Source organism: Vespula vulgaris, chromosome 1 (genome assembly GCF_905475345.1).
Source record: "Vespula vulgaris chromosome 1, iyVesVulg1.1, whole genome shotgun sequence".
Lineage (NCBI taxonomy): Eukaryota > Metazoa > Arthropoda > Insecta > Hymenoptera > Vespidae > Vespula > Vespula vulgaris.
Genome location: NC_066586.1, coordinates 14,576,344 through 14,603,558, shown reverse-complemented (window position 1 = coordinate 14,603,558; position 27,215 = coordinate 14,576,344). Strand labels below are relative to the sequence as shown.

Here is a 27,215-nt window from a genome sequence, read left to right as displayed (position 1 = left end):
TGTAACTTTTAATAACATCTACACGTACGTTTACAATACGTAGATATATATACACATGTCCGGACACACGCATGGTTGGTGATCGTTATCATTGAGGTTATATACGTCATTTATAAAACAAACTTTTTTATAAAGATGCAATGCGTGAAAGTTATATACTTGAGTATTAAATAATGTTTACTGATAAAAATATTACTGATAAGATATGCTTCTCATATTTCTAATAAGCAAAAAACCGTTTTCCCTTTCTCTGTCTCTCTCTCTCTCTGTTTTGAAGTTTAATTGCAGTAACTGATCAAAAATGATGCTAGTTTACTGCAAATCTTCTATATTAAACGATGTTTTAATTTAATAACTAGTAATATAATACATAGATATATGATTTATTTTTTTCTAACCGGGACAACAATTTTTAATTCATAAGACAATTGATTTGTTAAACGCATAAAAACATGTTTCGTTATTTCGCTCAAAGGAGTACAATAATAAATGTTTTTGATAATCAACGAGTGAGACAATTATTAATACGATCTTATTCGAAAAAGGTAATTGTTAAAATATAGAATAATTTTCAATTATATAATTGTACATAGGTTAGCAATTTGTAAATATAGTATATTAGCTATATATATATTTCACTCAATGTTTATAGTAGTATTTAATTTAAATAATGTCATAGTAATAATTTATAAAATTGTTGTACTTACTGTTTCAAATAATATTATAGAATAATAATAATCAGGATGACACATATACACAATTACCATTGGAAATGCAAAGATCACCAGGCGATCGAAAAATAATAGTTAAATCATGGAATGATGATAAAGGAGTTAAAAATTTGCTTAAAGAGTGCCTTATAACTGTACCACAAAGAAGCGATATAATGATAATTGGTGGAGGAATAATGGGAAGTTCTATAGCTTATTGGTTGAAAAAAAATTTTTGTAAAGATTTTCATGTTGTTGTAATTGAGCAAGATCCTACGGTAAGATATTAAAAATAATAATGTTTCTTTTCACTATAATTTGAAATGAATTTTTTCTTTATGTAAACAGTATTGCCATGCATCAACAACTTTATCAGTAGGTGGCTTACGTCAACAGTTTTCTATTGAAGAAAATATTGAAATGTCTCTTTTTGGAGCAGAGTTTATACGAAATATTAATAATTATTTAGGCATTGAAGGAGAGCCCCCTGTTGACATCCAGTTTCATCCTTACGGCTATTTAATGTTAGCTAGTGAATCGGGTGCAGAAACATTAATAGAAAATTCAAAAGTACAAAATGCTCTTGGTGCAAACAACATAATTCTTCCTTCAAAAAAATTAAAAGAAAGGTTCCCTTGGTTAAATACAGATGATATTTCAGTTGGTTGTTTAGGACTGGAAAAAGAAGGATGGTTTGATCCTTGGTTATTTTTGTGTGCTTTCAAAAAAAAAGCAATATCTTTAGGTGTAGAGTATATTACTGCAAAAGCTGTAGGTTTTGAATTAGAAGAAATATCACTTATTACTGATGACGATTTCAAATTACGTAAAAATTTAAAAAAAGTGATTGTGAGTTTCTTTTAATCAAAAAGTTTGCAATGAATTTTCAATACAATAAACTTTTTTAAAGTGCAAGAAAATTTCTAGGTTCAAATGCCAAATGGTAATATTGAAACTATCAGATTTGCAGCTGCTGTGATTGCAGCTGGTGCATCTAGTCAAGAAATTGCAGAAAAAGCAGAAATTGGACTTGGCAAAGGAGTTTTAAGTGTTTCCTTACCTGTAGAACGAAGGTACAGTACATAATGCAAGCATCTTTAAAAATATTAGATATATTTAGTTTTTGTATTTTTTAGGAAAAGATATGTTTACTGTTTCCATTGTCCAGATGGACCTGGTTTAAATACTCCACTTACAATAGATCCCACTCAAACTTATTTTAGGTAATTAATCTTATGAAATTCAATCTATATTGTTGTAAAAAAAAAAATACTTTTATAATTACTTTCATAGGAGAGACGGATTAGCCAATTCTTATATTTGTGGTCAACCACCATTAGAAGATAAGGAACCTAAAACATGTAATTTAGATGTAGATCACGATTTTTTTGAAACAAATATTTGGCCTGTTCTGGCTCAAAGAGTAAAATCTTTTGAAAACCTGAAGGTTGTATACAAAATTTTTTTATAAATAAAACAATATTACGATATCAATGTTGTCGATTTTATGATATATTTTCTTCTTACAGGTGAAATCTTCTTGGGCTGGATATTACGAATATAATACTTTTGATCAGAATGGCATAATTGGCCGTCATCCTTACTATCCAAATTTGTTTATAGCTACAGGTTTCAGTGGTCATGGAATACAGCAAGCACCTGCAGTAGGACGAGCAATATCAGAACTTATTTTAGAATCTCGATTTTGCACATTAGACTTATCAAAATTAGGATTTGAAAGATTTGTAACATTAGAACCTATGAAAGAAAAAAATATTATATGATTTTTCTTGAAAATATTATCTAAATATAATGAAATATCTTATCTAAAGAACATTGTTGTTGCAAGAAAAAGATTATTTGTACAAATGTATATTATGTATTATTATATAATTATTAAATAATAAAATATTAATATAATATATAAAATATAATATACTGTATAAAATATTTATAAATTTAAATCAAGAAACTATTTTCTTCAATAAGAATTGACCTTAAATAAGTTTATTTCATTTTTTGTATAAATAAAAATAATAAAAAGTAAACTAAATTGCATTAGAATTTATTGGATTACATCTATTAATAATTGAATATCCAATCATTCAATATTTCACTTTTATTTTAATATTCATTCAATATGAATAATCATTCCTACAATTATTTATTCAATATTTCATTTAAATCTAGTTAAAAATATTGATAACGATTGGTAATATGTCACTAGTGACGTAGTACATATATGTTCGTGAAAAAAAATTTATGATGAAAACATTAAAAAATGGTAAATGAAGTACGATAATAGTGATTCTTTTCAATAGTAATTTATTATATAATAAATATCTAAACAATTTTATAATTATCTAATATTTCAAATTATAAATATAACTATATTTTATAACCTACATTCACAGTAATAGTATTGCTACTATAATTATGTAGGTAGTCGTTAATATTTAAGGAAAATAAAACAGTATTGTATTTAAAGTTATCAATAAAGAAAAGACAATGCTTTTATATGTACGACATTTTCTATCATCAGTTTCGCAATCGACGAAATTTCTAACAATTCGACATATGAATACTGTCTGTACGAATGATACTGTAAAATCATTACTCTATAAAGAATATGGTGAACCAGTGAATGTATTACAAATTACAAAAGAAACAATGAATAAACCAGATAAATGTCAGGTATATATATATATATATACTTTCTATTAGTGTGCTATAATTTTGATTGTGGATTTATAGGTGTAATATATCATTAAATATTTTGTAAAGGTTGCAGTAAAGTGGCTGTTAGCACCTGTAAATCCAGCTGATATAAATACAATTCAAGGTAAATATCCTAGTAAACCTTCCTTGCCAGCCATTCCAGGAAATGAAGGTATTGGAGAAATAATAGATGTTGGTTCTGAAGTAACAAATTTATGCATTGGTGATAGAGTTATACCCAATGGTTCTAATTTGGGAACATGGAGAACACATGGAATTTATAAATCAGAAGATTTGTTAAAGGTAGTTTTATTACTTTAATAATTAGTAGTTTTATTACCTGTAACATTTATATCTTATATATCATTATATAAATAATATGAAAAAATTTCAGATTCCAAAAGAAGTTGGAATTGTAGAAGCTAGTATGATGAATGTTAATCCATGTACTGCATATAGAATGCTTAAAGATTTTGTATGTTTACAACCTGGAGATACTGTTATACAAAATGGAGCTAATTCAGCAGTAGGACAATTGGTTATACAATTATGTAAAATATGGAATTATCAAACTGTTAATGTTGTCAGAGACAGACCAAATTTACAAGAATTAAAGGTATTAAGAAAATATCAACTAGATGTTATTTGATGGTTAATATTATTGTTTATTGTTTAGGATCTATTAATGTCTATGGGAGCTGATGAAGTATTAACTGAAAGTGAAATTCGAACGACTCAAATTTTTAAAAATAAAAAGTTACCTCAACCAAAATTAGCACTTAATTGTATTTGTGGTCAAAGTGCTACAGACATTATGAGACATCTTGCACATGGAGGTACAATGGTTACATATGGTGGCATGTCTAGGGAACCTGTGACTGTTCCAGCTTCAATTTTTATTTTTAAAGTAATATCTAATATAACATTTGAATTCTTTAGATGTAATGAAACTCTTTTCTAAGTTTAAATTGTATTATATATGATTGTAGAACATAATTCTGAAAGGATTTTGGATGACTGCATGGACTAAGACAAATATGGAATCAAAAAAACGACAAGAAATGTATGATGAATTAACAATTTTTTTTAGAGATAAAAAATTACAAGCTCCACCATACAAACTTGTACCTTTCTCTCAATATCAAGAAGCTATTGCAAATGCACTCAATATTAGTGGTAAAACTGGAGTAAAATACATTTTGGATATGACTAAGACTTAAAATTAGTTATAATGATTTATAAAGAATTATTTATGCATTTAATATATTTTCAATGGTACGAATATATCATTGATATGAATGTATATTGTATGGAGTTAAAAATATTATATCACTGAATGAGGTGCAAATTATATTGCATATATATTTATCTGTTAAGTGCATTGAAAAGAAATATGAAGCAATTATTTTTTCAGATAATATTTTGATGAATTAGTACGTTATTCGATTTCATCAAGCAGATCAAGTAGATCCATACTGCGTGCCACTTTCTCCTGTTCATTTTCACGAAAATCTGCATAAACATTATCAAGCTTATTTTTATAGTCTTCATTTATCTTTGTTTTCTCAACTTCTAATTCTCTGCTTTCAAAGTTATTTTTATCAACATTACACTTATTTTTATTATTTGAAGTTTCTTCTTCATTGGAAAATAAATTCAAAGTAAAAGGTCTCTCATAAGTCTCTTCTGTTCCTAATTGAGTAGCTAACATTCCAAGTTCTGCTTTAGTGCCACAATCTTTCAGAAAATTCGAATCATGTTGCTTTGGTTTTAATTTTTCTGTCATTCCATATGTAGAAGAGTATCTACAAATAATATACGTTTTGTATAGTTTGTAGTCTTGCATAAAACTAAAATATTGTTATACTTACATATTTCTTCCCAATAATGTTTCGCGATCACCGAAAAGTTGAAAGGAACCTTTACAATTCTGATTGAGATTTACATCTTTTATTTTCTGATTGGCTAATATATGTCTATGTTCCTCATACTTTTCATCATACTTATTCAGTGTTAAATTAAAACTAGTATCTTCATTCTGTAAACCAAGTCTTAAAAGAATAGAAACCCTTACACGATATGGTTCTAATTCTTGGAGACAATCGTATCTTGTTTTCCAAACTTCATCAAAAGTTAAGTCACTATAAAACTATAATATGAATATTAAAATTTCAGTTAAATATTAAGTTCTGATATATTTATTGCATATAGATGAATTGGAATAAAGTTTGCTTACATCAACAACCATCTGATGTACCAATGCAACACATTCTTGTCCAGTTGGATTACTAACCATGTCACGCATTGCATCTATATGATTTAATGTAAGAAGAATGACTTCTCTTGGACCAGTGACCACACTCAATTGATATTTCACCATCATTGTCATTAGGTCAAATAACTTATCCATACTACTATTATCCAATCTCATAATAGAGGATAAAGCAGCACATTCTAAAGTAGGACGTAATGATGCTACAGCTATAACTGGGCTTTTTTTAAATACCGAAGAAAGTGCTGTGACGTTGAGTAAAGCCGCAGTTACATCATTTAATACTGTAATGTACAAAAAAAAAGTTCAAGTAATTTACCAATTTAAGCATTCTTATAAAATATTACAAAAAAGCAAGTGCTTCAGTGAATTGCTATGAGTATTGAATTTCACATAACGGATGGTAGGAACAGTGCGTACGATCTTTTTCGAATATTTCTGTTACTGGACTGGCCTTGCACAGTTTTGTCGATGTCGACCTTTTGAGCTTTCAGTCTTTGTCGTAAAACATACAGCATTTCACCACCCATGTTTAAGTAGAGTATCGGTGTTGCGTGCATTGACATTTTTTAAAAAGTATTAAAATACTTAGTATAAATTGCAACGTATCCAAAAAATGATATGTTATGATAATCAATTTATACGTAACCTTGACAACGATTTCATAAATATATGTATGACATATGGCGCCAACTAATGAACGATTGTTGAAAATAACATGCGTTATTTACGTTTCGAGCCGCTTGTAATTCAAAATTAATCCATTAGCACTGTAAAGTTATTAAAAGAAATCACACTAGATTAACGGTTATTTAAATTAGAATTATTATAAATATTTTTAATTTCTGAATTTCTATTAAATTACATAATATAGCTGCATAATTGTATGTATGATAGAAAGAACTGTTATCTGATTGGCTGATTTTACTTTCCCGCAAAAATTGCATCTTTTAAATATCACTAAAATACTTTGCCTCATTCACCTTAAGTTTATTATATCAATAACCAATATCATATATATTTTAAATAGTTTTATGCAAACAGATTTGTCCAAAGAAATAAGTGAAATCTTTTATACAATAATTTAACGTTATATTATAGAATGATATACTATCACTTGTTGGTGCTTTAAAGTAAGCAATTCCTACTAGCGACATCAGTGAATTACTACTATCGTCCTGGTACTATATACGAATCCTTTATCTTCCGCAGAAGCTCAGCTTCCTTCTTAGCTACCCGTTGATGGTAGAGGTGCTATTTCTAGAACTGTACGGCTTTTTTGCATTCAGTAGATACTCTTATATCACGAGTTAATGATATAGATTTAATAATATACCGACGTATATGCGTAACAAGTAAAGATGTTCAGCTTGATATAAAATACAGTACAAATATGGGCTCAATTTTAAATAGTTGTACATTGTATTGCAGAACGTAGTGGTGTGCAATGTTTTAAATAATTTTGTTAAAACTTACCAGTGAACTACATATATACATACACACACACACACACACACACACACACACACACACACACACACACACATATATTTTTAAACTGTGATAGTCATAACTGTATGACTAAAAAAAATAATCGTTTTATTTTATAAATTTACAAAATATCAACTATTATTGATAATGTTTGAGTGGGCTTATGATGGTGTTAACAGTTCTATACCAAGGAATGTTGGTCCAGAATGTGCACATTACTTAAGTACAAAAAGAAAAATAATTGAAACAGCTTTTGTATCTATATTTATTATATCATTTTGGGTATGGGGTTTTAAAAAAATAACATTACCAAAGAGATTACCATATATTAATCAAGATAGACTTGGTAAAAAAGTTTTATTAATTATTATGTCTATGGTTCTGGGCGTAGAAATTGGTTTTAAATTTACAAGTCGTACTATTATTTATTTGTTAAATCCTTGTCATATTACTACTGCTATGCAGGTAAATATTTTAATACTTTCTTTATATTTAACATTACAATTTTTTATCTGTTATTAATTTTTTATTTGTATAGATATATCTATTAGCAGCAGATCCAAGTCCTATGGTGACAAGTATTTTCCGAATACATCTAAATCTTATGAATGGTCCTGTGCTAGCATTTCTGTTCCCAGAAACAGAATCTCGAAGAGTAAATAATAATAATGATGATAATATTTAATTTTAAATATGGAAGAATAGAAATATAAAATAATATGAATTTATCTTTTAGATATTTCCAGATAAAGCAGTATACTATATTCAACATGGTTTAATGTTAGTAATACCATATTACTTATTAAGAATTGGAGGTAATAGCTAATAAAATTTTTTATTATATATTATCATGTTATTTATTTTTCAATAGATTTTTTTATATGTAATTTTTTTTTTTTTTTTTTTTAGGAGTATACAATGTTGAACCTTTGTCAGATTTGAACTGGTCAATTTTAAGTTATGGTTTTAATCTAGCATATCACTTCTGGATTTTGCAACTTATTGCTTTGGTATGATATATATATTTTTATTTTATAATTTATATTTTATATAACTAGTTTTGGTACTTACAGTATATTTTATTATGTCCTATATAGCCTGTGCAAGTGAATCTCAGCCATATGTTATGTTCAGCAGTCTTAGATCCATTTGAAGGACAAAACTATAGAATGGGTGCATTTGTACATCAGGGATTATTGTGCCCTTTTTTGTCTAAATTATTATGCTATTTATATGATTATCTGTTGACTAAATGTCCTTTAACAAAAGTTAAACCATCTCTTGAAATTGCATTACCAAGGAGAAAGTATGAAGATGAAAATAATAAACAAGTGTCAAATAAATTAGAAAATGGGCATACTCATTTAGAGTAGTTGAATCTCTAACATTTAATGGAATTCATATATACGAATCTTTTATAATAATAAAGTAAGTATCTCAAATATTACAATATAAAAACCTTTAATTTATGATTTACAATAGTTATATAATTTATTAATAGACCAAAATTCATTTGATTATATTTTTTCAGAATAGTACTTCCTGATCATGTAACAATTGGTGATAAATAATCTTTGTGTGATCTTAGTGATACACAATGTATATGTATTTAAGTAGCATGCCTATTACTTTTTCAAGTACTCATATTTATTTTAAGTACTTATGAAGAACTATGCATAAATGCTAATCGTAGTAGGGATTAATTAATGAAAGAGTATGGCAGCAATAAAGGTAGATAGTACATTACTGTTTCAAGAGCTTTTTTATAATTATAGCATTATTGGTGACATAAAAAGAAAATTTACAAACTAAAATATTTCTATATTAAATATAAATGAATAAATTACTTTTAGCGAAGATGTTTTATTAGAAAGACACTGTAAATGAAGCAAATTAATATTGTATAAAGAACTACATCAAATATTAACAGTACCATAAAGTATAATTATATAAAAAAGGGATATAATATCTTTAAAGATCTTCTATTTTTGACAGCTTGTTCTTTAATGATTAATTATTTTACATCATTTATTTATATTTCAACATTCAGGTTTAAATAGTATATTATAAAGAATGATAATGTATAGTAGCATGATACTAAAAAAAAAGATCTGTTACAATATTGTTAAATTTATAAATACAGTACTTTTATGGCCTGAATTTATTATGATGGCCTCTAATATACTCCTGCTAGACAGAGATACAAATGAGTAGATAATGTGTGTTTATATATTATATTTTATATTTAAATTAAACTTTTTTTAGCATACTATTTAGTAAGATAGGAATATCCACAAAATGGGATATCTACATAAAATAATTTCAAAAATCAGTTATCTGGGTGTTATATATATAGTATAAAAACAGAAATATGAGAAATTATTAGTAATTATATACCATATGAATGTAAAGATAAAATAAACTAATTCAGTGGGGATAGTTGTATTATTATTTTTTCTTATAATCATTTGATTTTTAGTCTAAAAATTTTGTTATAAATAAATATTTTATTTAATTTCTTTTTTCTTATGCTCTGTTTCTTTGAATACTTTAAAAACTGATTTAACTAGGCATTGTTGTAATAGTGGACATATATCTTTATTAGCTTGTTTTATGACTTCTATAGCATTAGTAATATGTTCCATACTTAAATTTCCTACTAAGAAAAATTCTGAAATTTGTTCAAGCTGTGGAAGAGATGCTTGTACTATAATGCCACGATTTTCACAAGGTAATGTGTTATTATTACAATTTAATTCTTCACCACACGTTGGATCGAGACACAGTATATCATCATAGATAGCCTGTTATAATGTAATTAAATAATATCGTTACATTTTGATATTAGATAAAATTTTATGTGCTTGAATTAAAAGTATTTTAAAGACTGAGATACAAACATGCAATTTGCATATAATTAAGGATTGTTTAAACATTATAGTAAACTGTAAATAAATTTACCACAGTAGATGCAGTAACAAGACCAAACATAGGAACGCCTGCATTAGCTAGTGCTAAACTAGCTACAGTTATTGCGGCTGCTAAGGATGAACCATTATTATCCAAAACTGTAGTATAGACATCTACTTGGAAGTTAGGAAACTCATGCTAAAGAAACAAAGAAAAGTATTATGAATAGAATATATTATAAAAAATAAAGAAAAATAAGTAACATCTATAAAAGTATATTTCTTTTTTAAATAAATAAACATGCTTACTAAACAAACTGCTGGTTCCAAAGCTCTTTTCAAAATCAAACTATATTCTTTCTCCTTTGTATCTTGTTGATGCATTTTTCTTTTTTCACAAGAGAATGGAGCAAATTTGAATTCACAAAACAATTCACCATGTGTAGAGTAATCATTTTTATTATGAATTTCTCTGGGATCAAAGACTGAACATACAACTTTAGTATCACCCATTTCAATATATGCAGAACCTTTTGCTTGACTAATTATCCCAGTTTTTAAAACTATTAAAGATAATATGATTTACATATTAATTTTGGCGTATAACTTACCATTAGATTAAGTTCTCTGTATACGAAATAATACTTTGTTTTACATTTAAACTTACATATTTCCCTTCGTTCGTTATGTGCACGACCATCCTTCCTTTTAAATATGAAATTTTTTGCATATTTTTCTTCACATTTAGCATTAATATACGTAGTATATGGTACAGACACTTCTGGACCATTAATTCGTTTATGATCTATAGGCATGTTTAATTAGTAATGTTTTTTCTTATATAAAATACGAACAAAATATATTTAACTCTGTTACTATTTAGAGAGGTTATGTTTTTAGAATTACAGACTTCGAAATGCCGCCATATTTCACTTTAAACCTCCACACTGTTCTAATACATTCTATGATCGTAACTCCGATTAGTAACGGTAGATAGCGTAATAATATATTGTTTTATACAGTGTTTATTGTCAACTAAAGGAGGTCATTTACATTTCTTTTGTTTTTAATGTTATGAAAAATGCGTATGGCATAATTTGAATGGTTAAAAAAAGTGGGAATACTATGAAAGAAAAATGTTTGATAACAACACGAAATGCTAAATGTATTGAGTTATGTGCATCAATGTGTCTCAAGAGATATGAACAAGTTATTTAGCTAATTGCAATAATCGTTAGTATTATGGTATTACTGGTAAGCATCTCATACAGCACATTTTGAACATTTGTAACATGATAGCACACAACACAAACGCGTGTGCGTCATATAATATTTTTATCTTTTATGAAAACAGTAAATATAAATTTATATTTGGATAGTTATGTGCTAGCAAGTATAATTTATTTGATAAATTGTATAAATAAATGCACCATTAATAATGTTATTATATATATATACGTAGATACGAAAATTTTGTCAACTCTTTTAAACAATTAAATAAAATTTTTTAATTTTTTATAATTTCAAATATAGATAAAAATTTTTCTTAAATAATATTAATCATTTATTATTATTATTATTATTATTATTATTATTATTCTTGTAATTCTGGTATTACTTGTTTTAAAAATTCTCTAACTGCAGGATAATACTGTTCGGCGACATTGATAGCATCCTAGGAAAAATATTTAACATTGTGATAGAAATTTTTCTGAGAAATTAAAAAAAAAGGAAGAAAAAATTATTTTTACCTCTTTAGTTGTTATTTTGACGCCTTTAAGAAACTCTTTGGTGATTACATGTTTATAAGGTAGAGTGGCATAATGATTAGTAATATTTAATTGAAGATTAAAATTACAGTTACCAAATTCTTCTAAAGCAGGTGATTTAAAAAAATAATCATGTTGACTGCTAAAAGCCTGTATAAATATTTTACCGAATTATATATGTAATATATTTAATAATAATAATAATAAAATATATATATATATATATATCTTATAAACGTTATATACCTTATTATACCAAAAAGCTCCTGCTATATCTGTAATATAAATAGATATTGTTTCAATGTTTTCATTAAAATCATCCATATTTTGTTGTTTTAGTGTTTCAGCCATTTCCAAATATCTATAAAGTTAATAATTAAACATTAATAAGATGTAACATTAAATTACAAGCTTCTTACTTTAAGTTACAAGTTCATACTTCCTGAATTACCTTAATATCAATGCACAAATTCTATTAACAAGTGCACAATTTTTAGTTGCAAATGCTGCATAAATCACAGGAGCAGGAGCTATAGCCCATGATGATATGTAACTACGAGATTCTAATTCAAAAAGCTGATCATATAAAAATGGTTATAATTATGAAAATTCTTAGAAAAACAAAAAAAAATGAAAGAGAAAAAAAAGATAAAGGAAATATTCAATTCAGTACATACCACTTCATAAAATGTAAGACTTTCAGATAGAAGTAATATATTATATGAATGTGCATTTAAACCAGTTATAATAAGATCTTTTGAGATTTTTATAAGAATAGAAATAATATCAGTTATTTTATCCGTTGGTGCTTGCCCCAAAAATGGTGCTGGTACTTTTTGACAACATTCATCAAATCCTTGATTAATGAACTATCAAAAATATTCTTCATTTACTATATATTTAATGATCGATAATATATATATATATATATATATATATATATATATATATATATATATATATATATAATATTAGCAAAGTTTATACGTACTATATTAGTGATAAGAATTCTACAAGTTTCTATAATTTTACATTTGAGGGTAATTGATGATTCATAAAACATATTTTTTAGATGTGGTAATATCGTTTGTTGTACTTCTATAATCAAAATAAATATCGAATAATTTGTATTTACAATTTTTCTTAGAGCAGAGAGGATCGTATAAAAAAGTTTTATAGAAAAAAATATTACCAGTTATAGATATACAAGTCATCCATTGTAATAATTCTAATATTTTAATATCATGTTCTCTGCTGTTTAAATACAAGTACTCATCAATAAAAAGATTTACAACAAGTATACCTTGTTGCATATATTTAGAAAATTCGACAGTCATATCGAGTATTTTTTCCATTTCTGTTTTAGAAAATTTACCTCTTTCTAATATAAATGCTGTAATAATGCAATCATAAAAATTATATTTTCAAGAAATTGAATCCAACATATAATACCTATATACATATTCCATACCTCTTCTAAGTGTATTATAAAGGTTGTAAGAAAATCTACTTTGAAAATGAAAATCAGCATATGTGAGAAGATGGTAACCAGCCATATTAACTAGCAAAGATATTGCATTACAAGGTAGTTCAATACTTGAATAATGTTGTCCTAATTCGTTAATGCTGTAATATTAATAATATTAATAATATTAATGAATTGTTGAGACTTGTTTAAAATGAAATAAATATAACTTACCTATATACATCAAAAATAGATTTGGCATCTTTTTCTTTAAAGATACTCGAACCAATATGAAAATATCCAACAGATGGCAAGAGTAATTTTTCCTTTTTTTTAGAAAACTGTAAAAATCATATGTATTATCATGAACATAGTCAAGTTATGTTATAGAATTCAAAAATAATCATACTTTTGAAATATTCCAATTAAAATGTTCTGTTATTTCATTAAGGTTCTGTTGCATTTCTGTACGATCTTTAGCATCTTTTAATGCTATTCGTAATATTTCTGGTATGGGTCTCCAAACACTTTCTATATTCATAGTTTCAATTCTTTCTGGCACTAATTCAGGCTTATAAGTTTTAAACAAGCTATAAAAAATATACTTATAAAATTGTCAATTTTCTTATTGTGGATAACAATTATTGATACATACGAAAGTAAGGCAGTAGTATGTTTTTGTCGATTGGAATGCTTCTTATGAAGAAATAATATTCTAGAAACATTTCGACGTGTTACATCTTCTGGTTTTGTTAATATATATATCACTTGTGCTATATGCTTCTCCTTTAATAAGATGCATCTTATAAGCATAACATATTAATAAAAGATTAATTTATAAAATTTAGATCATAATTATTAAATAATAAAACATGAGAATACCAATTTTTCTTTTCTGAGCATCCAATGAAAAAATACATCATAGTACATACTAATGATTTTTTTATCGGCAAGACCATATTCCCACAAACCTGAAAAAGTATGCTGGATATTATATCATAAGCTTGTAATTCAATGAACACTAACATATTTTTTACGCTACCAACAATCCATTGCATAATTATAATTGCTACTGTGATTTTTAAGTCATCCAAGCAAGACAAACACCATGTTATCATAAGCTTAAGTGCTTTATCAGATATTTTATATATCGGTACTAAACATTTTATTAGCAAGATATGTTTCACAGCACCTAACAAAAACAAATATAATAAAAAATATATAATGCATAATGATAAATGTAAGAATTAATTTAATATAATACATATATGTATAACTTAATACTAACCAAAATCAACGTGTATAATAATATTTATCAATTTCTCAATATCCTCGTTCGATAATCCTTTTGTCGTAGCTTTGCGTTGTAATATTTTGAGGCCATCATTGAATCCATTAAACGATTTTCCTTTTTCTAAAATATATAATATATATAATGTATATAAGCTAAAATAATCCAAGGACGTTATATTATATTCTTTTATATATATTATTTTCCTAGTTTTAAAAAACTATTTCTATTTCTTACAAACCGCATCATGTATGAAAACGATCTACTTATTTTAATTAATACATGATATCAAATATTACATCTAATTCGTAATTCTATTGCTTACTTTCAAAAACGACTGGATATAAATTTATATACAAGATTCGTTAAAAACTTTTCACACTCGACATATTTTTATTTTCCAAATCGTAATTTCAGGTCTCTTTTCTGCACATCTATCATTCGCTTACCTTTCAAGTTATTTAAAAACTTAGAACTTAACTTTGCATCCTCCGAATCTTCTTCCATTCTTGTAAGAACCGCGCAATTAATTTTCAATTTGATCACGAAAGTTCGCACAGACGCATAAACGTTAGACATAAAACATATCGACATAAGAGCGAATATCTACGGTATATTATTTATTAGTTTCAAATATCGACTGTGGCATTGCTATCGAATTCCAATTATTATAGTTGCTATCAGATTTTTGTTGACGAAGTGTAATTATAGGTGGCAAGCTAGTAATATTCTAAATTTATATTATTTATAAATAAAGCTTGAATTAAAATAATATTCAAAATATGGCTTTTCCTGATAAATGTTTTAAATATTATGAATATGTTTTACTTTTAAGCCTAGGACTATATAGGCGTTTTATACGCTGTTTTTCCGCCGAAGAATTACGTGTTTTAAGGCAGTTCACTATTTCTCGCTTCTAACATTGCGACTTCAGCGATAGATATGGACAAAATATGAACTACAAGTGCCATAGAGAAACACTGCTCCCACTATGTTAGTACTATGTCGGTGTATAAGCTTATATAGGTTTATCCCCTCTCATGCGTATCTAACAATCGAGGGATAGAAATGTTTATATGTATACAAATAATAGTATATCTGACAAAAGCAAGAAAAACCTATATGCCAGATTATACTTCTCTGGAAGATGAAAAATTTTTGTTAATTGTACAAACTCTTTTTTTCGTTTTTAATTACTACAATTTTTTTTTCTTTTTTAATTACTACAGTAACTAAAATGTATTTCAATAGCTATTAATTCGATATTAGTTACGATGGAATACATAAGATATCATATAATAATTATAAAATATAACATATAATAGATAATAACAATAGTAGAAAGAAAACTTTTGATACACATCTTAAATTCGAAAATACGTAGATATCATGACGAATATAAGTAAAATAGAAAATATATTTAATTTGAAAAGCGTAATAAGAATAAATCAAAATTAATAAGAATAAATAAAAATTAAATAAGTAAAAAAATAAGAATTGAAAAAAGTAAGTAAGAATAAATAAAAATAAATATGAACAAATAAGAGTAATAAAGAAATTAGAATTTTTCAATACATTTCTTAAAGAAATATTGGAATTGTATTATATCTAATTTGTTTATCTATCGATATATAATGAACAATGTAAGTACTTTAATGTTTAGATAGAATTAGAAAGAAAATATTATGAAAATATACTGGAATATACATTCGTTCGGTAGTACTGCGTCATATAAGATATTCTATAGATCGTAAGTAATACAGATACAAGTCTTATCACGTGGAAGTTGCTGCTTATGGAGATTTATGGACTAACGACAACTCTAAAATTCATGTTACTAGTTACCACGTCTTTGCTTAAACCTTCAAATTTAAAATAAAACTTTGTACATCAAAATTAGTCAAGAATTACTGTACTTACTAACGGCGTAAACCGTTACCAAACTAAGAAGGATAAACAGCCGAATTATTTCTTTTTAATTATTACATATTTCTTTGTCATATACTTTTGTCAATTTTTTGATTTTTTTTTTTTACAATAATGTTTATATGGTAACTATAAGATCAAAGAAAAAAATAGCGATTGTTATATCATTTTTTAAAATTATTATATATCTCATAAAAATTAATATTGTTACATACTTATCTATTTTAAATAAAGATATTGTTTATAAATAAAAATATCAAAAATTCTTATATATATCATTGACATTTATATGTATAAATATTGAGAAATAATTGATGATTTTCCGATTTTAGTTATTTTATTATGTTTATGTAAAAATAAAATCGAATATTATTGTATCTTTTATTGCAAGGATATAATTGAAATAAACTTTGAAAAAAATTAATGTGATAATATACGATTTTTATTTTTGTTATTATAAGCTATTTCACATCCGTATAACGAGTACAATCGTTACATAGAATTAAACGATTCTTTGTTTCACATGTACAATCTTGAATAATTTCTATATGATATCATTATTGTTTATTGCTAAAGATGTGTATATGCGATAATTACAGAATTCGTGTTAATTAAATATATTGATATAATATCACATATCGCTGTAACGAGAGTAATCTACGAAAATCAAGCAAGCATACTTTTAATAATTTTATTTAATTTTTTATTGTTGTTATTGTTTCAATTTTATATTGTGCGAATAATATTTATTAAGCTTTCTCAAACTATTCCAGATGTATTGACATATTTTTTCTTTTTTTTCCTTTGTTTTAAGAAGTATAATATTTAATATTGCAGTCTGTCGCGCACTGACGTATTTCTGTTATGTCTCTTTACAACTTCAATTTTGCAAAAAAGAAAAAAATATTCAAATATATATATATATAATTTCTTTTGTTCTATAATCATATTGAAAGATTTAACATTATAATTACAATTCAGTTAGTGCGAAATTATATTATAACAAAGTCAAAGTACTTAAAAAAATAAAGAAAACAGAAAGAAAAAAAATAGCGGATATTAAATATTGTTTGAGTGATGACACAACTAAAATATTATTATCTATATATCCAGCATGTTCTTTAATGAAGTTCAACCAGACTATATAAATTCCACTGTGTCTTAAGTGTATAGGAAAATATTAAATGCGATAGAAGCAGTTCAGTCTCATTTTGTACATTTGGTCTATTTAGATTATAACGAAAGTTTCTTTTTTCGAATACATAATTGATTATCTATTTCTCAGAGCTTTAAAAAGGAACTCTTGTATGCAGAAAAATAAAGAAAAATTCTATTAATGTACTTTGTGCACAACTTAATCATTTTATATTAAAATCATTGAAATAAAAAAAAAAAAAATAATAATGCAGCACTGTGTTTTTGCAACAAAGACATACAGAAAGCCTGGCACTTTAAAGTTTAGCAATATATATATATATATATAGTAAGGAAAAATGTATATATATATATGTATATATAGTATATATGTGTATGTATGTATATATATATATATGTATATATAATTTTCCTTATTGATTCATGTCAATAATATGCCACATTGCCTATTTTTTTATATGTACTGTATATACATTTAGGAAATATAGCTCATATAAGGATTATATTATGCAACCATAAGATAATGAAATGTCTTATATTATGAACAAAAAAGAAAGAAATTTTACATGTACTCAATTGCATTCAAAGTGTTCAATTTCTACTGAAACTTTTGTATAATAGGCAGTGACTTTTGCTTGACAATTCAAGCATTAAAATTATAATTTTTTTTGGATAAAATTAATGTATGAAAAAAATTATAAAAATGAAATGAACTTCTTCAAAACATTAGTTTAAACATCATTCCAGATCATCGACAATATTTGACCATGTGCTAGCTATATGACAACATAAAAAATCATCATAATTTGTAATATTATATGGGGATCACTCACAATTATAATTCTAATTATATCTAATAATTTGTTCGTATATCTTATTTGTTGATAAATAATGTGTTGTTAGTTCATAATAAAGAAATTTTAAAAAGAATAAGGTCTTTCTGTATTCTGAATTTTTTGAATATATAAATATCTATTAATATAATGTATTTCAAATGCACGTACTATATCATGTAAAACTTTCAAATTATAAAGAACTGCAAATTAACAATTGTAATAGATACTTTAACAAGTGCTGGCATTCCCAAAATATAAATAACTTTATATAAACAATATAAGTTGATTGTAAGTAATATTGATACTGTATGGTTTATATTTTTCACACATATTCTGAAAAATCATATATATATATATATATATATATATATATATATATGCAAGTTATATAATTATTATAGTTCTGTATATAGAAATTGCAAGAGCACAAATTCTCTTTCATCACTTTCACGAGAAACTTTATATTATTTTGCTTTTGATTAAAAAATGATATATGCACTTTTTATAAACTTCGTTTTTATAGTTTCTTTATGCTGTGCATTAGCTAACACCAACAACCATAATATTATTTTTATGAGCAAGAATAAATGAGGCAGCAAGTGAATATTAAGCCTTTAGTCGTTTTTTTTTTTTATTGTAAATGGCAAATTCTGTAATATTCGAATTAAAAAAAAATTCCTGATATAGTAATATTATCAATGCAAAGCAGCCCACGTTCGTTCAAACATTCTAAAGTAGCATTTTGCGAAATATTTATTCTAGAGAGAATTTGTTTATTTTGACAGACTTCTTATACACATACACATCCCATATTTTTTATTTTTTACTTGTTATTCCTATTCTTGCAATTATTTATTTATTATACTATCAGATCTTCCAGTTGCCATTTATTCCAAGTATCTTATCATTTAATTTTTGATATTTCTTGTAACTTTGGTACATTGCTACTAAAATGTTCACCATACAATTTTAAAAATTTAGAGAGTATTTTAGTAAGAACTAAGAATTTTTTTTGATCCATGGTCATCTGTATAGATACACATAAATAATATGCATTTGGACTTATGAAATCACAATTTATGGTATTTGTTATTGCCTAGAATTATTTGTGATACTTCATAAGTTTGCAGTCCTTATCATAATTATTGACGAACTTATCTTAATACTGCCTAATAATATAGTAACACTAATTTTCATATACAAAATAATTAACACATGAGTGTCAGTGAGTTAACAGTTGAGAATGTCATTGATCTATATTCATATCCTATATAATTATAGGATAATGATAGCAATGGTACATTGTAGATAACTGTTTGATCTGAATGTATTAAATAAATCTGTCATGTGTTTGATCGAGAATGGGCTATTATTAATGTTGATTATACAAACTTAAATATATATAGTATTTTTGCTTGATACAGTCTGACGAATCAACGATATTATATACTCTTTCTAGAAACATCCGCAAAATATAGATTATTATATTAAAATACTATCATATCCATTAAAGCAGACTATATTAATGAAAAAGCTAAATGTTACAGCAGTGAAATAAATTTGTAGTTCCATGTTTTTCAATTGTATCATCAAATTTTGAACATCCATCTTTGGCACAGTATACGTTCATTAAACGTAAACAGACAAATCTGTATGTAAAAAAAGTAGAACAAAAAAATAAAAGAAATATACATATCACCAATCAATTATTATGGTGGCACTTGTCTGCATAGCCCAAAGATTGTCCGCTTGATGCAACCTGAATCATTAGAACGTATTTATGTATATTTTTTCTATTACCTAATTTTAATTTTTATAATTCATAAAAACATAAATACAAACGAGTGATCCCTTATATAAACTAAGTCTTGTCAGAAATATTACTAAATACATCCCAAATATTCTTTTCAAAAATGAATGATAGTATACATAAGAATGACATATGTTCCATGTATGCCTAGGAAAGATGTTTATACCTAAATATGTTGTCGTAGAATGAAAATATGAGGGATGTAATTTTAAAAACATAAGTCAGTCAGATTGATACGTGCAAAGATAATTATAAATTAAAGTGCACATAAATGTACACTATTGTCTTTGACACTCACGCACTTGTCAGACACTAAGAAAATGAATTATGCATCACTTCACTCTTAGCAGCAGCAATTGTTCAGTGCAATTTGTAATCGTTCTAAATCGAACGAAATATACACATGATTGTTTTATACTCAACAAAAAAATAATAAGATAAATAGTTCAGTCCCAACTGGCATCACTGTCACCTTCTTCATCGACAGAAGATGAAGATGGGGAAAACATAGGATCATATAATAGATCTGTGTCACGTAGGAACTCTTCCCGATTTCTCTTCCTACTACTTAGTCTGCGCTTTTTTGTTTCCAATGCCAACTTATCTTCTACTGAACGTTCTTTGCGGAATTCATAGACTAGTGGATAGATATATTCTATTGCTGCTTGGACAGCAGCAACATTAGGAGCTGAAGTATCATTATACATATATTTAATGATAGAAAAGATAGTTCGCTTCATAGTACATTGGATTAGTGAAAGTTATTATTTACCTGTTACTGTAACACTTCCAGTAGAAAATATTTTTAATGTTGCTTTTGGTTCTTTTAATTTATATGTTACACCAGGATGTAATTCTGGTTCATAACTAAAATATAATATACCTTACTACGTACCAAAATTAAAATCTTACTTTATTTTAGATACATTTGCATAAATGATAAAATATACCTACTCTGCATTTTCTTTATGACATATTGAAAACGATGTTATTTTGATATCAAATGGCATACAGCATGTACCTAACACATTAACCACCCTGTAATTATGAAACCGTGCCTTAAAGCCCAGTTTTTGAAGGGAACGTGCAAATCGACGTGCTGCTACTTTTGCTTCAGCTTCACTAGTTGCACCCGTGCAAGTCACTTTTCCTGAAGACCAGATAGAAGCAGTGGTATATGGTCTTCGTAATTTCATTGTGATCATCTGGAAATTTTATACGAAAATGTGATTTTACATTAAAAGATAAATTTTAATCTATATTTAACTGATTAGTATTTTAAAATCAAAAGATATCGTTATGATTTTTCTTTATATTAAAATCACAATCAAATTATTTATTATATAGAAATATTATTTAGTTAGCTGAAACAGAAAAAGTATATATCTTTACTTACTCCATTTTCTCTTCTGTATTCAACATTTGAGCCATTAAGTGCAATTTCTCTTAAGTTAAGATGACACCTTACACTAAAGCTACAAACTACATTATTAATAACAATATCAAGCTCAGGTGTTTCTTGTTCAGATTCAGTCATACATGTTTCAATTTCTTCTTTAAAGAGTCCATTATCTTTTGTTTCAGTACATATATCACTGTTATTTAAATTGTCAACATTTTCTACATGATTTAAAGATCTATTTGTTAAAGGTTTCATGCTATTTTTTTGAATAGCAGTTGCCATAATATTATATACCTACAACAAAATTGAAAATATTTATGAAATATATTGTTCTTTAACATTTTAAATAATTAATAATTTATAAATATACAATATATATATATATATATATATATATATATATATATATATATATATATATATAATCATATTAATTTTAACAGGTAAAACAAAAATAAAACTGAAGGAAGAAATATATATCAAGAATCAGAAATAACATCTTTTATTACATTCAATTATGGAATATGTTTGTTGGTTATGATATTACATGAACATTATCTTAGAGATATAGCGATAATCTGAATTATGAAAATTAAAAGTAGATAATATAGGGTAGCAATATATAATCAACATATTCTCTAATAGAATTAATTCACTTGAAAATATTTTTTAAGAATATTATCACGATATATTTCTGTGTAGAATAGTATTATTTTATACATAAAGACCAGTTAAAAAATATTAAAAAATACTAAGTTTTAAATATTGTAAATCGTTTATCAATATATATGTGAATTAGATAATCGCATGATTTATATATCCTTATGGAATTTTCGAAAATATTTAAATCCTATTATAATTTATGTATTTCATTTCATTCTAAGAAATATTACAGAATCCGACGAAGAAATGAGGAGTGACTCAAGGTCTATAGATCCTTAAAAAAAAATTTATTTTTCAAGTATTATACATACAAAGCGAGCATGCAAAATATTTATCACGTGAGAACAATTTTTAAATATAAATAACGTTTTAATTATTACAATTTCACATGACAGCGTCTCTAAAGAGGAAACGGATACTATTACATCGATGTTGACAAAACTAGTACAACAGTTTAAATAAATCAATTTATAGACTAAAGGTTAATCGAAATATTCGTAGGAAAATACTTACTTTTAACTATAATGTATTTTTCACTTTATTACCGCTTCAATATTAATGTCTTTGTTGACAAGTGTGAAGAAATCGTAGAGTTAGCTCAATAACTGCAGCCATTGTTTTCAGCCATGTTCTTTAAACTGGCAACCGCTGGTTATCACGTTGACGACTAACCAGAAACATCTATGGAGCTTAAGGCACGATTCATATTATTATTTTTTTTTAATCTGAACTATTACGACCAATAAGAAAAGGAAAAATTTATGAATGACCAATGACGAAGCATCAATAACATATTGACCAATTAAAATTCAGGGAAGCCTACAATCCGGCTTTCAAGTGCGATCTTATAGGTTTACTTATATATGATAGTTTAAAATTTGTGCTACATAAGAAATACAAATAAACTATTATGATAATGTAAAATGTTGTGAGAAAAGGAAAAAGGAATAAAACTAAGATTTATGACGATTATGACAATGTCGTATATCAAATAAATGAAAGAACGTCTTTATATTTTTTAGAAAAATTATTCAGCGATTTCATTTGGTGTATTATGTAAGATATGTTATGTTAAGCGCATAACCTATGACTACACATATATCGGACGTAGTGTTGATCATCGAATGGTATGACCGCGAAATGTGAAATGTATTTGTTTATATTTCTACGAAGGTAGTCAATTATTCAAGTGTCTGTTCACAATTATTTGAAAATTTTAACGATGAGCTGGGAAGTTTGCTGCAGGAATATGTGTCGTGCGTGCATGAAAATTGATGGTGTACTTTTGCCAATGTATGATGACGACACGATAAGTAGCAAGAATTTACCTGAAAAACTTACTGAACTTACCTCGATTCAGGTTAGCAGAAAGAAAAACGTGAAAATCATTCAACGAAGTCTGTACAGTTTTTTCCTTTATCATTGTACTATGTTAAGATAACATTTTTCATAAAGATCAGATATTGATTAAAAATTTGTAACCTCAAAAAATGAGCATATAGTAATCATTTATATATAACTGTTTTATAAAATTAATATGCATTGAAAATTATTTTGATTAGATTGATAGACATGATGGATTACCACATATGCTTTGCGCCAAATGTGCTTATCGGACTGTTGCATTTTATGATTTTAAATTACAAGTACAAGCGACTGAGGAAAAACTTAGAAAGATGTTTGATACGCAAATAGAGGATATTAAGGTAATTTGTTATATCTATATTAATTATATTAGCATAATATATATATAATCATTTTATTTCTTTATTACTCTATTAAATTTTATTAGGAAGAAATTGAAGAAAATGGAAATGAACAAGATTCCATAATGTTAAGCAAAGAATCAGCAGAAAAGGTATTTGATTCTTCTGAAATGGTTCCTGTTAATTATGCAAGTTCTATTAATGATCAATTAAACAAGGAGATTAAAGTAAACAAAGATGAAATGGAACAATCATTAGAAATAATATCGTTTATGGATTTGAATCAGAATAATGGAACAGATAAGATTCAAGATCATTTAAATAAGATCATCAATGTTGATCAGCAAGGTAAATTATGTAGTATTAAAAGTGGATTAGTCAATCAATATTGTAGTACTCTTAGTTCACACGATTTAAATTGTACAGTAGTGTATATAGGGGACACAATAATGGAATCTATCAAATCAGAAGATCATAATCCTTGCAAGCCAAAAGATGAAAATATTAGTATTAAAGCATCATCTTGTAAAGAGAATTTTGAAAAACCTAGAACAAATGATGAATTTTTAGATACAGTATATATATCTGATAATACAGAATTAAAGAGTACTAAGACTTTAAACATTGAAAATGAAACTTGGCAATTGGTATCAACAGATAAATCGGTCATAATAGAGCAGGAAGATAAAATGAAGCTTAACGACCAACAAAATTGTAATACAACAGAGAATGTGGACTTAAGAGAAAGCGATGATACTGATTCAGATTACTTCATTGATCCTAAAGATAATATTTTAGGAAGTTTAAATGATACAATAACTAGGATCAAAGAAATAAAAACTGAGAATAATACTATACAATATCAGTGTACTTTATGTTTGCAGAACTATGATAAACTTACAGGTGTTTTACTTCATACTATTGATAATCATATTCCAAGTAGTGGTCCATTTTTTTGTGTTGTTTGTGAGAAGGATTGTGATAGTCACAGAGAATTAAGAACTCATGTAAAAACACATACAGGACAATTTCCATATTCGTGTTTTATATGTAATAAAGCGTATACCTTAAAAAGATATTTAAAGCGACACATGGTTTGTCATACCGATTTTCCAAGACATCGTTGCCCAAAATGTGGAGTAAGATTTAAAACAAAATTAGAATTAGAAAATCACATTGTAACACATGTACATGGAGCACCATATGCGTGTAGTCAATGTCCACGTATGTTCAACCATAAAGGTAATTACAAAAGACACTTAATTACACATTTGGATCCCCAAGGTCTTCATTTACCAAAATACCCATGTACAGTTTGCGGTAAACGATTCTTGAATAATCGTACTCTTGAAACTCATATGCGTGTTCATACGGGAGAAAAACCATTTAAATGTAATGTATGTAGTAGGCGTTTTTCACAACAAGGGAATCTTCTGAACCATTTACGAATTCATTCGAATCCCAGAAGTTATACGTGTGAAGTTTGTGGGAAGAGATTTAATCAGAGAGCTACATTAAAAGATCATAGTCTTATACATACAGGAGAAAAACCTTACATTTGTAACGTCTGTGGAATTGCATTTACATTTAGTGCAGCATTAAGACGTCACATGTGGACTCATGCTAGTGGCAAACCTTTTGGTTGTGAAATTTGCAATGCACGTTTTGTAGGGAAGTATGATTTGAGACGTCATATGAAAATTCATAGCGACAGACCAAGAACGAAACAAAAAAAGAATGGGGGAAAAAATAGTAACACAGAAGAAGAATCAAGAGAAGATATTACAACTGTAGAAGAAGTAGATACAGAAACTGTTCTCATAGAACAAGTTCTTTTAAATCAAGATGTTACACAAGTTATTCCACAAGAAGAAGCAGAAAAAGAGAATGTAGATGCTCTTTTGAATCTTATACAGTATGGTTAATATTATTAAGAAATTTTTTATTTTTCCTCCTATATTGTTTGTTCAAAGTTAAAAAAATAGACATTTAGCTTGAAGGAGGTAGAATTTGTGTCTTAAGTCAATTAACTTAACATATATATCTCTTTATTAGAGATATTAAGTCTTCAATTTCACATTTAATATTAGATTATAATATAATAATTTATATCTTGAATTATGTAATGCTATAGAACATAATTTTTAACTTATTTAATAGTTTTAAAGGATCGTGATTTATAAAGTTTATGAATTAATCAAACAATGAAAGATTGCTTCGTGGATGTGTAGAAAATATGTTGCTCAACAATTTTTGTTTTCCTTGTGCAACATTGTATATTATAAAGATTCTTTTTTTACATTTTATTTATATTCGATGCTTGTAATATTTGTAATGTAAGACTGAAAACCATTATTATTTTTAAAACTATTTTTTGTCGTATATTCAAATGAAAAAATTTCTTCATGTCTGTACGATGCGTATATATATAATGTGTAGTTCTATAAATACGTGATATATTAAAATTGTATAAAAGTTTTTCAATTATAAATTTATTATATCTAACAATCTTTATAACTCACTTCTGCATGTAATGTTTCATATTAATTTTAATTATTTTAAACTTCCTGTTTTATTTGCTAGTGTAAATTATTCTGCTAATAAAGTCGTACGCGACGTTATCGAACTAAGCGACAATAGCGAATAAGAATGCTACTTCTTATCTAACGTCGGTAAAGTATCGAAATGCGAATGTGCCATCTATTTGAATAAATGAGTAAAATGTATGAAAATTCATTCTCGGTAACGTCGGTAACACGTTACGTGTTCCTTTGACCATGAGCGTACGCCATCTAGCTACATAACGAATTTTTAAGATATTTATAATGCCATTAAAAATACTTAGAGAAATGAAGTCACCTTGATCTCTGTTTACCTCGAAGATCCATTTATAACAGGAAGCATAACCATAAAATGATTCAGTTTACAAAATAATTGAATAAGTCATGATATTACATATTTTAAATCGCCATATAATTAAATATACGTATTTATCTTTTTTTACTTTATAAGTCTGGAAAGTTATATAATACACGAAAATAGCGAAATCTCTAACGATAGCATATTCAATTCTCACGTACTTTCACTATACT

At 26.3% G+C, this 27,215-nt stretch overlaps 8 protein-coding genes across 12 annotated transcripts; 4 read left to right on the top strand and 4 right to left on the bottom strand.

Moving 5' to 3' along the window:
• The first annotated feature begins 60 nt into the window (after window positions 1–60).
• Window positions 61–2,644, top strand: LOC127066847 (FAD-dependent oxidoreductase domain-containing protein 1). The gene is made up of 7 exons (XM_051001073.1): window positions 61–545; window positions 728–988; window positions 1,059–1,559; window positions 1,638–1,783; window positions 1,847–1,933; window positions 2,004–2,157; window positions 2,240–2,644. The coding sequence occupies exons 1-7, from the start codon at window positions 453–455 to the stop codon at window positions 2,492–2,494; spliced, it is 1,497 nt and encodes a 498-aa protein (XP_050857030.1). The 5' UTR covers window positions 61–452; the 3' UTR covers window positions 2,495–2,644.
• A 294-nt stretch (window positions 2,645–2,938) lies between these two features.
• LOC127071734 (enoyl-[acyl-carrier-protein] reductase, mitochondrial-like) lies at window positions 2,939–4,792 on the top strand. Its single transcript, XM_051011327.1, has 5 exons — window positions 2,939–3,404; window positions 3,495–3,731; window positions 3,823–4,044; window positions 4,105–4,335; window positions 4,418–4,792. Exons 1-5 carry the CDS (start codon window positions 3,219–3,221, stop codon window positions 4,646–4,648), a joined length of 1,107 nt encoding a protein of 368 aa, XP_050867284.1. The 5' UTR covers window positions 2,939–3,218; the 3' UTR covers window positions 4,649–4,792.
• LOC127071737 (protein OSCP1) lies at window positions 4,495–6,381 on the bottom strand. Of its 2 annotated transcripts, XM_051011351.1 has the most exons (5): window positions 6,350–6,381; window positions 6,155–6,195; window positions 5,665–5,984; window positions 5,300–5,577; window positions 4,495–5,233 (listed from the first exon to the last, which is right to left on the bottom strand). In XM_051011351.1, the coding sequence occupies exons 1-5, from the start codon at window positions 6,364–6,366 to the stop codon at window positions 4,867–4,869; spliced, it is 1,023 nt and encodes a 340-aa protein (XP_050867308.1). In that variant the 5' UTR covers window positions 6,367–6,381; the 3' UTR covers window positions 4,495–4,866. The 2 variants fall into 2 exon arrangements, with proteins under 2 accessions (XP_050867308.1, XP_050867299.1); XM_051011342.1 differs by lacking the exon at window positions 6,350–6,381 and having other exon boundaries at window positions 6,155–6,343.
• A 317-nt stretch (window positions 6,382–6,698) lies between these two features.
• Window positions 6,699–9,628, top strand: LOC127071744 (transmembrane protein 164). Its single transcript, XM_051011366.1, has 6 exons — window positions 6,699–7,656; window positions 7,730–7,846; window positions 7,928–8,006; window positions 8,101–8,201; window positions 8,289–8,619; window positions 8,723–9,628. Exons 1-5 carry the CDS (start codon window positions 7,339–7,341, stop codon window positions 8,562–8,564), a joined length of 891 nt encoding a protein of 296 aa, XP_050867323.1. The 5' UTR covers window positions 6,699–7,338; the 3' UTR covers window positions 8,565–8,619; window positions 8,723–9,628.
• A 65-nt stretch (window positions 9,629–9,693) lies between these two features.
• Window positions 9,694–11,049, bottom strand: LOC127071751 (exosome complex component MTR3). Its single transcript, XM_051011379.1, has 4 exons — window positions 10,768–11,049; window positions 10,410–10,663; window positions 10,153–10,299; window positions 9,694–9,995 (listed from the first exon to the last, which is right to left on the bottom strand). Exons 1-4 carry the CDS (start codon window positions 10,913–10,915, stop codon window positions 9,699–9,701), a joined length of 846 nt encoding a protein of 281 aa, XP_050867336.1. The 5' UTR covers window positions 10,916–11,049; the 3' UTR covers window positions 9,694–9,698.
• Window positions 11,050–11,109: 60 nt separating this feature from the next.
• On the bottom strand, window positions 11,110–15,828 carry LOC127071729 (centromere protein I-like). Its single transcript, XM_051011313.1, has 15 exons — window positions 15,075–15,828; window positions 14,623–14,748; window positions 14,377–14,526; window positions 14,217–14,305; window positions 13,990–14,120; window positions 13,744–13,924; window positions 13,569–13,675; window positions 13,341–13,495; window positions 13,062–13,262; window positions 12,861–12,967; window positions 12,547–12,738; window positions 12,321–12,445; window positions 12,116–12,230; window positions 11,852–12,019; window positions 11,110–11,775 (listed from the first exon to the last, which is right to left on the bottom strand). The coding sequence occupies exons 1-15, from the start codon at window positions 15,217–15,219 to the stop codon at window positions 11,695–11,697; spliced, it is 2,073 nt and encodes a 690-aa protein (XP_050867270.1). The 5' UTR covers window positions 15,220–15,828; the 3' UTR covers window positions 11,110–11,694.
• Window positions 15,829–16,971: 1,143 nt separating this feature from the next.
• LOC127068920 (TATA box-binding protein-like 1) lies at window positions 16,972–23,095 on the bottom strand. The gene is made up of 5 exons (XM_051005348.1): window positions 22,931–23,095; window positions 21,749–22,048; window positions 21,307–21,557; window positions 21,125–21,219; window positions 16,972–21,040 (listed from the first exon to the last, which is right to left on the bottom strand). Exons 2-5 carry the CDS (start codon window positions 22,034–22,036, stop codon window positions 20,799–20,801), a joined length of 876 nt encoding a protein of 291 aa, XP_050861305.1. The 5' UTR covers window positions 22,037–22,048; window positions 22,931–23,095; the 3' UTR covers window positions 16,972–20,798.
• Window positions 23,096–23,296: 201 nt separating this feature from the next.
• On the top strand, window positions 23,297–27,203 carry LOC127068910 (zinc finger protein 660-like). Of its 4 annotated transcripts, none has more exons than XM_051005313.1 (4): window positions 23,297–23,777; window positions 23,980–24,123; window positions 24,210–24,471; window positions 24,553–27,202. In XM_051005313.1, exons 1-4 carry the CDS (start codon window positions 23,640–23,642, stop codon window positions 26,046–26,048), a joined length of 2,040 nt encoding a protein of 679 aa, XP_050861270.1. In that variant the 5' UTR covers window positions 23,297–23,639; the 3' UTR covers window positions 26,049–27,202. The 4 variants fall into 4 exon arrangements, with proteins under 4 accessions (XP_050861270.1, XP_050861280.1, XP_050861260.1 ...); XM_051005323.1 differs by having other exon boundaries at window positions 23,298–23,777; window positions 24,781–27,203; XM_051005303.1 differs by having other exon boundaries at window positions 23,298–23,777; window positions 24,550–27,201.
• Window positions 27,204–27,215: the final 12 nt, after the last annotated feature.

What these genes read in the sequence shown, in the direction of transcription:
- LOC127066847 (XM_051001073.1), top strand. Translation starts at nt 453, where the DNA reads ATGTTTCGTTATTTCGCTCAAAGGAGTACAATAATAAATGTTTTTGAT. An exon ending in TCCTTACCTGTAGAACGAAG is followed by an intron (nt 1,784 to 1,846) that starts GTACAGTACATA and finishes TGTATTTTTTAG; the next exon opens with GAAAAGATATGTTTACTGTT. An exon ending in AATCTTTTGAAAACCTGAAG is followed by an intron (nt 2,158 to 2,239) that starts GTTGTATACAAA and finishes TTCTTCTTACAG; the next exon opens with GTGAAATCTTCTTGGGCTGG.
- LOC127071734 (XM_051011327.1), top strand. Translation starts at nt 3,219, where the DNA reads ATGCTTTTATATGTACGACATTTTCTATCATCAGTTTCGCAATCGACG. An exon ending in ATAAACCAGATAAATGTCAG is followed by an intron (nt 3,405 to 3,494) that starts GTATATATATAT and finishes TATTTTGTAAAG; the next exon opens with GTTGCAGTAAAGTGGCTGTT. An exon ending in CAAATTTACAAGAATTAAAG is followed by an intron (nt 4,045 to 4,104) that starts GTATTAAGAAAA and finishes TTTATTGTTTAG; the next exon opens with GATCTATTAATGTCTATGGG.
- LOC127071737 (XM_051011342.1), bottom strand. Translation starts at nt 6,266, where the DNA reads ATGTCAATGCACGCAACACCGATACTCTACTTAAACATGGGTGGTGAA. An exon ending in CATCGACAAAACTGTGCAAG is followed by an intron (nt 5,985 to 6,154) that starts GCCAGTCCAGTA and finishes TGTACATTACAG; the next exon opens with TATTAAATGATGTAACTGCG. An exon ending in ACATTATTGGGAAGAAATAT is followed by an intron (nt 5,234 to 5,299) that starts GTAAGTATAACA and finishes TATTATTTGTAG; the next exon opens with ATACTCTTCTACATATGGAA.
- LOC127071744 (XM_051011366.1), top strand. Translation starts at nt 7,339, where the DNA reads ATGTTTGAGTGGGCTTATGATGGTGTTAACAGTTCTATACCAAGGAAT. An exon ending in TTACTTATTAAGAATTGGAG is followed by an intron (nt 8,007 to 8,100) that starts GTAATAGCTAAT and finishes TTTTTTTTTTAG; the next exon opens with GAGTATACAATGTTGAACCT. An exon ending in TTTTGCAACTTATTGCTTTG is followed by an intron (nt 8,202 to 8,288) that starts GTATGATATATA and finishes TGTCCTATATAG; the next exon opens with CCTGTGCAAGTGAATCTCAG.
- LOC127071751 (XM_051011379.1), bottom strand. Translation starts at nt 10,915, where the DNA reads ATGCCTATAGATCATAAACGAATTAATGGTCCAGAAGTGTCTGTACCA. An exon ending in TAACGAACGAAGGGAAATAT is followed by an intron (nt 10,664 to 10,767) that starts GTAAGTTTAAAT and finishes TATCTTTAATAG; the next exon opens with TTTTAAAAACTGGGATAATT. An exon ending in TTGTTACTGCATCTACTGTG is followed by an intron (nt 9,996 to 10,152) that starts GTAAATTTATTT and finishes ACATTATAACAG; the next exon opens with GCTATCTATGATGATATACT.
- LOC127071729 (XM_051011313.1), bottom strand. Translation starts at nt 15,219, where the DNA reads ATGTCGATATGTTTTATGTCTAACGTTTATGCGTCTGTGCGAACTTTC. An exon ending in TCTATTTTTGATGTATATAG is followed by an intron (nt 13,496 to 13,568) that starts GTAAGTTATATT and finishes TTAATATTACAG; the next exon opens with CATTAACGAATTAGGACAAC. An exon ending in GAATTCTTATCACTAATATA is followed by an intron (nt 12,739 to 12,860) that starts GTACGTATAAAC and finishes TATTTTTGATAG; the next exon opens with TTCATTAATCAAGGATTTGA.
- LOC127068920 (XM_051005348.1), bottom strand. Translation starts at nt 22,036, where the DNA reads ATGGCAACTGCTATTCAAAAAAATAGCATGAAACCTTTAACAAATAGA. An exon ending in TGTCATAAAGAAAATGCAGA is followed by an intron (nt 21,220 to 21,306) that starts GTAGGTATATTT and finishes ATTATATTTTAG; the next exon opens with TTATGAACCAGAATTACATC. An exon ending in TGGAAGTGTTACAGTAACAG is followed by an intron (nt 21,041 to 21,124) that starts GTAAATAATAAC and finishes ATGATACTTCAG; the next exon opens with CTCCTAATGTTGCTGCTGTC.
- LOC127068910 (XM_051005332.1), top strand. Translation starts at nt 23,640, where the DNA reads ATGAGCTGGGAAGTTTGCTGCAGGAATATGTGTCGTGCGTGCATGAAA. An exon ending in CTGAACTTACCTCGATTCAG is followed by an intron (nt 23,778 to 23,979) that starts GTTAGCAGAAAG and finishes TATTTTGATTAG; the next exon opens with ATTGATAGACATGATGGATT. An exon ending in CGCAAATAGAGGATATTAAG is followed by an intron (nt 24,124 to 24,209) that starts GTAATTTGTTAT and finishes AAATTTTATTAG; the next exon opens with GAAGAAATTGAAGAAAATGG.